The sequence below is a fragment of the Nyctibius grandis genome, chromosome 4, assembly GCF_013368605.1.
Source record: "Nyctibius grandis isolate bNycGra1 chromosome 4, bNycGra1.pri, whole genome shotgun sequence".
Lineage (NCBI taxonomy): Eukaryota > Metazoa > Chordata > Aves > Nyctibiiformes > Nyctibiidae > Nyctibius > Nyctibius grandis.
The window spans coordinates 2,529,286-2,538,687 of NC_090661.1; the positions used below are offsets into that span (position 1 = coordinate 2,529,286).

At 37.7% G+C, this 9,402-nt stretch overlaps 1 protein-coding gene across 5 annotated transcripts in view; it reads left to right on the forward strand.

The window, feature by feature from the left end:
• The window catches only part of LOC137663207 (golgin subfamily B member 1-like), a 43,998-nt gene extending 34,596 nt beyond the window's left edge, over positions 1 to 9,402 (forward strand). For all 5 annotated transcript variants that reach the window (XM_068400141.1, XM_068400145.1, XM_068400144.1 and 2 more), the window contains 8 exons: positions 150 to 301; positions 2,148 to 2,307; positions 2,973 to 3,125; positions 4,250 to 4,417; positions 5,933 to 6,030; positions 6,377 to 6,511; positions 7,421 to 7,535; positions 8,357 to 9,402. In XM_068400141.1, the coding sequence (XP_068256242.1) occupies positions 150 to 301; positions 2,148 to 2,307; positions 2,973 to 3,125; positions 4,250 to 4,417; positions 5,933 to 6,030; positions 6,377 to 6,511; positions 7,421 to 7,535; positions 8,357 to 8,515 (1,140 nt within the window). In that variant the 3' untranslated portion in view covers positions 8,516 to 9,402. The remainder of the gene's footprint in view (positions 1 to 149; positions 302 to 2,147; positions 2,308 to 2,972; positions 3,126 to 4,249; positions 4,418 to 5,932; positions 6,031 to 6,376; positions 6,512 to 7,420; positions 7,536 to 8,356) is intronic.

Here is a 9,402-nt window from a genome sequence, read left to right on the forward strand (position 1 = left end):
CGCCTACAATTTTGGGCATTTCGGTGTAATTATGTTAAACAGGAGCAAATGGGGAAAAACCATTATTCTGTAATTAGAATTCTAACACTAATAAAACTTTAACCATATAGTTTTCATTCCAGTTCACTAATCACATTTATTAAATGTAGGCTAAAGAAGGAGCCAGCCTTGCAGCTGTTGAAATATCAAAACTGAAGACCAAGGTTGATGATTTGGAGAAGGCATTGCATCAGACAAAAGCCTTCCAAGCAGAAACTGAGAGAGAGATTGCATCATACCAGAATGAGCTTGCCGGATTAAGGTATAAATGTTAAAATTAACAAAAAATACATGTGGCTCTAGTTTAGAATTCTTCAGCCTGACGTAAAGCTGACACAAACCCAAAATTATGTATAATTTAGCAGGAAGTAGGATACGAATATTTCTGTAATGTGCAAAATCAACTTCCACACGGTTGTCTTTGTTCATGGTTATCCTTGTATATTTATGTAATGGTTTCTTTGCTTATGTAAAGGTTCAGACAGTCTTAATTGAATATTTTCTGTTCTGTTGGTGACTTGCATATATGGAACTACAGTTTAAGAATCTTGTGTTAATCACAGAATGGTTAAGGGTTGGAAGGGACCTCTGGAGATCATCTAGTCCAACCCCCCGCCAAAGCAGGCTCACCTAGAGTGTGTTGCACAGGGTCACATCCAGGCAGGTTTTGAATATCTCCAGAGAAGGAGACTCCCCACCCTCCCTGGGCAGCCTGTTCCAGTGCTCTGTCACCCTCAAAGTAAAGAAGTTCCTCCTCATATTCAGATGGAACTTCCCATGTTTCAGCTTGTGCCCATTGCCCCTTGTCCTGTCACTGGGCACCACTGAGAAGAGTCTGGCCCCCTCCTCTTACCATATTCTCAGAGTAGCGATTGATGTGGCTGAATATTTTCCCCCCACAGATCTCTTCTTTTTTTTTTTTTTTTTTTTTCTTTTTTAAAGGTGTCTGAGGTGTTGCATATTTGGCCCAACTACATATTGAAAATGAAATTCATTTCACATTTGAGCGTTATTTTTGTAGATTCAAGAGTCCACTTCAGCACTGTTCACACCTTGCATCATCTGTGACAAATGAATAATGTGACACCTTGGGCCTAATTCTGTGAATGCCACATGAGATCTGCTTCAGAGAAGGCAGTAGGCATTTTTAAGTGGCACTCAGTGGAGTCAGATCAAGATCTGGTCATCTTAGACTGCTGTTCTCGTTCAAGCTTTTAAACTTGTGCAGATGACTGAAGTGCAAAAGCATGCTATGATCAGTTTGGTGAAGAAAATTTTAGTTGAATTTGAGGGCAGTAGGCAGAATCCTAGTGCCCTGCTGCATTGTACTGCCCGTAGTGCAATTTCTAGATCTCTAATTAAAGTCTGTGTAAGATAACATCTGTTTTATACTAGAAGGTTTTTGGGGAGGGGTGTAGACCAAAAGGCCAGCCCCACATTCATCTTTGCAAATGTGAGCAAGTTAGCATGAAGTATTCAAACCTCTTTCTAGCTTGTAGACCTAACCAGTGAGCAGCATGAATAGTCTTTTCCCATTTTATTCCCAAACTTTGAAAACATATATTCAATTGAATTCAAAAGGATTTAAATGACTTTTGTGCCCTTTGTGATACTGCCTGTGTACGACAGCAGTTTCTGGAGATGTGGTGTGTTTGGTTATTTCAGTGGTTTGAGTCTAGAGTATTCCTTTTCAAACCTGTGTACTTGCACTAGGCTAGACTGCCTGTCTTGAGCAGCGCTCCACACAACGGCGACCTAGAATTGCTTTGCTGCGCAACCTTATTTTTTAGGTAGCTGAAGTTAGGTGTTGCATTAACAGATGTTAGTATCTTTACAGCCCATGAACTCCTCTCGTCTCCAAGCCAGTGAAGCAAACGTGATGTTAGCACTTTCCAGGTTTTATTTTCTGATTTTCTTTTCAGCAGATGTCTTTAAACTGAAGTATGTATTGGGAATGTTCATGTAGTGCTCCATATTTGCATATAACTGTTCAAAAAAGACCACTATTTATTTATTTCAGAAACAACAGTGAGTACAGCTTTATCCTTTTCATTGACTTGTATGTAGTGTATTATCATTTAACGTCTAGTCTAATATTTTGTGTTCAGAATGGAAAAAAACCTCCTCCTCTCAGAGTCCCAGGCACTCCGAAATCAATGTCAAATCACAGTTGCTGAGAAAGACCGACAGATTGCAGAACTACAGAAGATGCATCAAGACATGATTGTTAAGGAATCAATCTCCCCTGGCAGCAATTACCCAGTCAAGGTAAATAAATGAAATGTAGCAGGAGGCACAAATCTACTTGCATCAGTTTATTGTATTAAATTTGCAGCCTGCTTCCCAAATGAGAACTATACAGCATGTGATAGTGAAGTTTGGAAGGCTGATGAGTGCATTACCTGTATGTCAGTGTTGCGTGGGGTCAAATCAGCAAGTTACAACTCTTCCAAGCAAATGAGTTGCAATTATTAAAACCACTTTTTAATGGAGTCTGATACATTTATCAACTTCTTTTAAACAAAGAAAAATAATGAGTTTCTCATATGTTGATAAAATAACAGAGAAAACTCGCTGATGTGGTGTATTTTAACGGTTAAAAACATGGAAAGCACCTTCATAAAGAAATGAAATGGTTTTGAAGGAAAAGGTGATGGTCTTGAACCAGTAACGGTTATGGAGTTGGGTTGCCTTTTCATGGTAAGTTTTTGTTGTTTTTTTTAATTGAAGTATTCAGGTTGAAAACACTAAGTAGATGATTTTTTTATTACATATATAAAGTCTCTTGCAAATGCGGTATTAACTTGTGAGAAGGAAATGATCTCGTGAAAGGGAAATTACTATGTAGTCTGTACGTATATTCCGTGTTGGAGCTGTATATTGTTTAGAGAACTCCTATACCATTTACCCTGAACGTGCTAATACTTTTTCAGGTTTTAGAAACCGTCTCCCTCGCTGGAAGTGCAGATATACCAGAGGAGATCAAACATGTCTTAGCTGAGAAGAATCAGCTTCAAAATGAACTGCAGCGCTGTCTTCAGGAGATACACCAGAAAGATCTGCATTTTCAGCAGATTAATTCAAAGGTAACTTAGAACAACAGCTGTGATCCTAAATAGCTCATGTGAATCTGAGCTGGTATCAACATAGAACTGTTGCTAAATTGGCGGTGTCTTGTATGGTTGAAAGTTAATTTGCTTTAAAACTTAGATTCTTCAAAATGACCCTGTTGGCTTAGACTAGAAATTGCAGAGGTAAATGTCAGTATTATCTTTCTGTCAGGCTCTCCTGACTTGTTATTTGACTGAGAGAGGTTTATTTGAATCTGCATTCTGAAGACATTGATGGGGCACTGCTGAACTTCTACTCAAAGTAAAATATTTTCTATTATAGACAGGAGCAGGTCTCTGTCTTAGCTGGAACAAGATTTTAGCTATCTCATACCAAATTTTAAATACCTCAAAAATTTTTCCTTACAAATTCTTGATGAACACTTCTGTCTGTTAAGACAGTAAGTGTGTGTGTCTGCATGCATGTGTGTTTGCGTTCAGTTTTGTTTGTAAATGTTCTTGGAAATTCCCTTAACGTTTATCTCTCTTTGTGTGGTCTGGTGTTGGAAGCAAATTAGGTTTGTGTTACCTTTTGTCAGTCATTGTGTCTGTTTTAACTCATTCACCCAAACATTTTGTAAACCTAATAACAATTTTAACCAAACTTTGAAGCAGGCGTAGAAATCTGAAGCTCCTACAAGTGAAGATGAGTGTGTGGGTAACAGGTGGAGACTGAAATTACAGTCTGTTTTTTGAAAACATGAAAACTCAGCTGCTGAGCATTCCTGGACTGCCTGGTGAACAGGTTTATACAATCAGGCTTATTTGGCCACATGCCTTGTCCTGATGTAGCAATTACGTATACTGTCTTTTGCCAGGTGGTGATATCACAGCAAACACGGGGAAGAAGGCACTGAGTTTTAAAACCCTGAGTCTCTAGTTTGGGCATATTGATGACAGGGGAAATCAATACTCAGGTTTCATTATTTCCACTGCTCATAAAACAGTTAAATCTTACCAAACTGGGAGCTTGCCAAGAAGTTGATGCCATTTTGAAACTAGTACTCAGTTGTTTTTCAACAGCAGGTCTCAAAACAGTAGTAATTTTCTGGAGGAGATAATTCCTAATTTTTATTTTTTAAAATGTAAATTTCTTTCAGGTTGTGCAGTCAGCAGAAGAGAATGCTGTCTTGTCTGCCCAGTTGAAGACACTTTCACAGACTCTAAGGGATAACCAGCTTCGTTACACTGACTTGCAAAATCGTTATTTAAGACTGGAGAGGGAATGTCAGACCATGCAAGTGACATCTTTGCAAGGCACTGTTCAGGTAAACAAATATATGGAAATGTTGCTAGTTTTTTTTTCTTCTGTGTTTATGCTTTTCTGGTTTTCATGCTACAAATGAAGTAAATGCTTTTTGTTGTACTGATTCAGTACTTTTACATGATGTGCTGAAGACAGCTGTCTTTGTTGTAAAGCTGTTTTTACTTGACTTTTCATTTAAGGAAGCTGTTAATACCTGCTCTTTTTGTTTGAAGTGTCATTGTTTTTGAATTGGTTTTAGCTGGCAGAGATAATTGGATGATCACTAATGATTGGATCAGCAAAGTTTAGTGATAATTTCCCAGCAGTCATGAATCATTTTGCAAGGTGCATGAGTAATGTTTTCAGAAGTGAGATCTATATCACCAGTTCAGCATTTCGGTACCCTTTGCCAACCCCTCATACACATCTGTAAACTTACTTCTTTGTGGTCTCTTCATTTTTATGAAGTTTTCCTGTACTGCCTGGGTTATTCAGTAATGATCAATTAATATAAGACTTTAAAATATCATATGGATACATATATAAATCAACCCCTACTTTTCCATAAACAAAAATAAACACAAACAAGGAGAATTATAAACTAAAGAATAAATGAATCCACCACTTCTTATCTCACAGCCTTTTGGATTCTATCTCTTTCACATAGTTATTGCAAAGCATGGGGCTGCTTAACCACAGGTCCCAGAGCTTCCACACTGCCTAGAGCTCACTAGCTGTGAATTTAAGCATTGCTAACAGGGATGCTTTAAGCTTAATGTTAGGCATAGATTATCTGAGAGAGGATAAAAGGTAAACTTCAGACTCCCAGCATCACCTCTTCTTCGCTTACATACAGCCATTACTCCTGAACAGTTAATCAGTGCCACCCTGACTGGTGATCCCAACTTGCTCATGACTTGTCCTAGTCCTGCTGCGTGTCCAGGAATTTCTGTTCTGCATTTAATGTGATGCTATAGCAGTGACCTAGGCAGCTAGAGCTGCAGTAACTAGTCCGGATAGTCAGAGGGTGTTATGAGGATTTGAAATAAAATGTAGAAATAATGTGCCTGGAACAAAGTTCACAAATGTAAAAGAAAAAGAATGCAATCCTGTGCAGAATATTTCCACTACCTCTGTGTGAACTGACGTGGCTGTATGGCCTGGTGCAATACCACACAGGTATTTTGTCTCAGATTTTGTTAGTGAAATAGCTGCATTACTTAGGAAACTGTGGTCAGTGCTATATTACTGTGCAGATGCATTTCTTCCACTTCAGACCTTGTACAGAGATTGCTGTGTTATGCAGTGTACATGTACCCTTCAAGTCCTGCAGCACACACAGGCAGTATTCATCAACCTTCTGCTAGAAAACTGCTGTTTGGAAAACTGCAGCTCTGGAAATGAAAAGATTAAATGGCACAAAGAGTGGTTTGTTACACTGCTTTGCGGTGCTTATGGTTTCTGTAATTGAAATAAAGATTTTTAGCAAGTAGAAAAATGGTGACTGGCTTTTTTTTCCCCTTTTAATATTTTCTAGGATGAAACTAGAGTAGAAGTTCCCCCTGGAGCACCACAGGAAAGATCTGCAGTTATTGTTGAGATGGACAATATGGAGCTAATTGAACTCAGAAAAAGGTCAGGACTGAGAGCTTGTATTAGCAATATTGTTTTCCTGACAGCTGTGTTAGTGCAAAAGTAATGCTTTGCTGTACCTCTGAGACACTTTGGGGGAAAAGAAGTGGATTTACAGTGGGTTAAATGAATCATAGTCATATTCTTGAATAATTATTATCTGGTAATATTTGTGGTTTGTTTTTGTAAAGATATATACTTATTGGTGACTTTATTTCAGTATCTAATCTAAAGCATTTCATTATATTTAAATGTTTATCACAAAAAAGAACATTTCTTACTAATAAAGAACAAGAAATTAATTCTTTAAGTACATCAAATACTGATTTCAGATTTCAATTAATCCTAGGCTTGCAGAGACCGAGCAACAGTATGATTCAGTGCAGCAGGCTCTCTCACAGCTGACAGAAACACTGTCAGAAGAGAAGAGGAGGAGAGAAGCGGCAGAAGAGGCTCTTGGACTCTCTGAGGAGCAAAGTAACAGGTAAAATACTCCTGTCTGTAAAACATGTTTTCTTTTTATTTCTTTTGAAATAAAAGTGTCTGTAAAACATATTTCTTTTTATTGTCTTATGCTTTTGAAGTATGTGACAGTTAGATTGCTGCATTAAACCCTTATGTGGGTATGAAATAACCTGCATGTTCAGAGAGCCAAAGCCATCTTTCGCTTCTGCTTCCCCGTGGGCAAACGCGTGGTGAGGTTTTCATTTACACCATGCCTGGGGTAAATGCAAAGTGTACTACAGAACTGGAAAATGGAGTGTCAGATTTTTTGTTTGCCTTTTATTTTTAGTGAGATTAGTGACAGGTTTTCCTATGGGTGTTAGATTTCTGAGCAAATACTAGAACAAGTAGAACAAATAATAGAACCTGTCTGAGAGTCCACAGTACCTGAAGCAATGAAAATGCATGTGTAACTGTGTTAAAAAGCTAAGTCTGACTCTATGGATCAAGAAAACGTTATGGGCTTTGGGATTTTTTTTTTCTTTATTTAATTTCTTGCTTCAGATGTTGGACTCGGTAGTCAGTGGTATTTCTTTTTTTCCAAGTTTGAAAAAAGTCTCACATATAACAGCTTTAGTACAGCCACTGTTTAGATATAAAATACCATTATCCATCTGCCTGCTTAAAGTGTCCATCACTACCATCATCTGAAAATCACTATTCCATCAGCTAGTGATGATGGGGGTTATTCTGAATAAATGAAACACCTTGAGAGTAGATTGCAAATAGAGACTGAAAAAACCTGGCAACATAAACCAATTTTACTGTGTTTTGTGGGGACGTTCCCCCAGTAATGGAAGTATACAAAATAATGTTTCTTGTGTGAATTCAGTACTTTAAAAGAGCAGATAATTCAGTGCTCCATTATCTCCCTTTAATTTTTCTCTAGATTTGAAGTAAGCAATTACAGGTCCTTACCTAACGAATACACTGTTCAGATGGAAACTGAGGACGAAAGGGAAGCCTTAATCATCAACCCTAGTGAACATGTTGTTGTGCGAAAGGTAAGTAAATGAAAGCTTTTAAAACCCCTGAATTACAAGCTACTTACAAGTGGTGTGCATATTGTATACTGCTAGTTGTAGACTGGGTTGAAGAAGGCACAGCTCATTATCTCCTTCATGCTACTCCTTTCTTTTTCCTGTCTTCCCTCTGCTATACCTTTCTTCCAGCTGTCATTCATTCTTGGAGTGTGAATTTCCCTTCTGAGTGACTGGGAGTCACTGATTTTTGGGTTGCCCTCTTTATGTGTAAACACTGGTGTGAAGCAGCTACTTATATAATCTGCTTTGTCTCTGAAAAGCTGACTGCGAAGTACTCTTTTTATCGGGTTAGATACCGTGGGGATGGGTGGGCCATAGAGGCGTCCATTCAGAGTAGCAAGCTACTGCTGAAACTACATTTTAATGAAAAAATGTCCTTAATTTCTTTCTGTTTGGGTTGTGGATGGTGAATCAGATAGAGGCAGCTGTGTAAACCATGCCATAGAACACATTACATATGTCCAAATTAAAATGTGAGTAGTAATTTATATTAGACATGTGGCCATTAAATGAAAAGTGTATAGATACAACTATGCATTTTCATCTCTAGTATGCATATATAATTACATAATACACAAATATCTTGTATCTATTCCTCTCCCCTTTTATTAATGCTGTTTTCTTTGGCCTTTAAATCATTTATGCTTACAGCCTGCGCTGTGGCATCTGTTGCTGCATCAGAGGCAAAAGGTTTATAGTGCCTCAGAAATCTAACTTACAGTGGAGCTTCTTCTTGTCTGTATTCATGATCACTCACTTGATGTTGTTTGTTTCTTAACCAGATGAAAGGAGGAGCCCTTTCCTTCAGAAGATGGCTTCGAGGGCGAAGTCTTTACTGTTCTAAGCTGCTGACCTCCAGAGCAAAATCCCGCTATTTATTCCTCACGTACCTAGTTACACTGCATCTTGTTGTTTTTCTGTGCCTCACTGGTGTTCTCTGAGTACACTACATTTTCTGGGTAAATTATTTCCCTTAGGTAACGGTGTGCCAATTCAAGATAATAGACTTTTCACATGCTGCTGTTAAGCTATGCACTGGACACGGTTGTATATATTCTTGTTACACTACATGAATCTTATGCTTCTCAAAAGAAATTTGTGTATATCACAGTTGCTCCAAAGTTGACTTGAATTACTGTTTAACAGTGGAATATTATATTTGCTAAGGAGAAAATATTCCCCTCTGTTTGCCCTATAAAGAAACTGCTGCATACAAGTTATTTAATATTGTTTGTGAGTACATAATGATTGATTACTACTGAATGGGTTGTAAATGATATCTTTTCTATATAAATTTTATTTTAAGAGTTAAACTATACATTTTAAAGGAATATTCAGCTATTACTGTTTATTGGCTTCTTGATTATAACAAGAAGTTTTATAGAGTGCAATAAAGGAAGAACTACTGGATTTTTTTTTTTTTCCCCTGAAAATATTTCACAAGGTTGTTCTTTGGCCGTGCAGTTTGTAAAGGCTCTGACAAGGTGCACAGATATGTATGTGGTAATGAGGTAAGCTGATGATTAAAGATTCAGAATTGAGATGACGTGAAGAAATGTCTTCAACTTCTTACATTGCTTTACTGTTGTTTAAAGGTGCGATTTCTGTAGCTTTTCTCACGGTTTGTTGGTTTGGTTTGGGTTTTGTTTGTGTTTTTTTTTAATTAACTTGCACTTCTCTTGGTGGGTTTAGTTACTGTGTATCTTCGGGGCAAAGTGTTACTCAGCTGCTCAACATGTGAAATTCAGGCTTATAAAGACATAACCTTATGAATTTTACATGTTTGGGCTTCAAGATACAAATGAATAAAGGGCACATTTTCAACTAA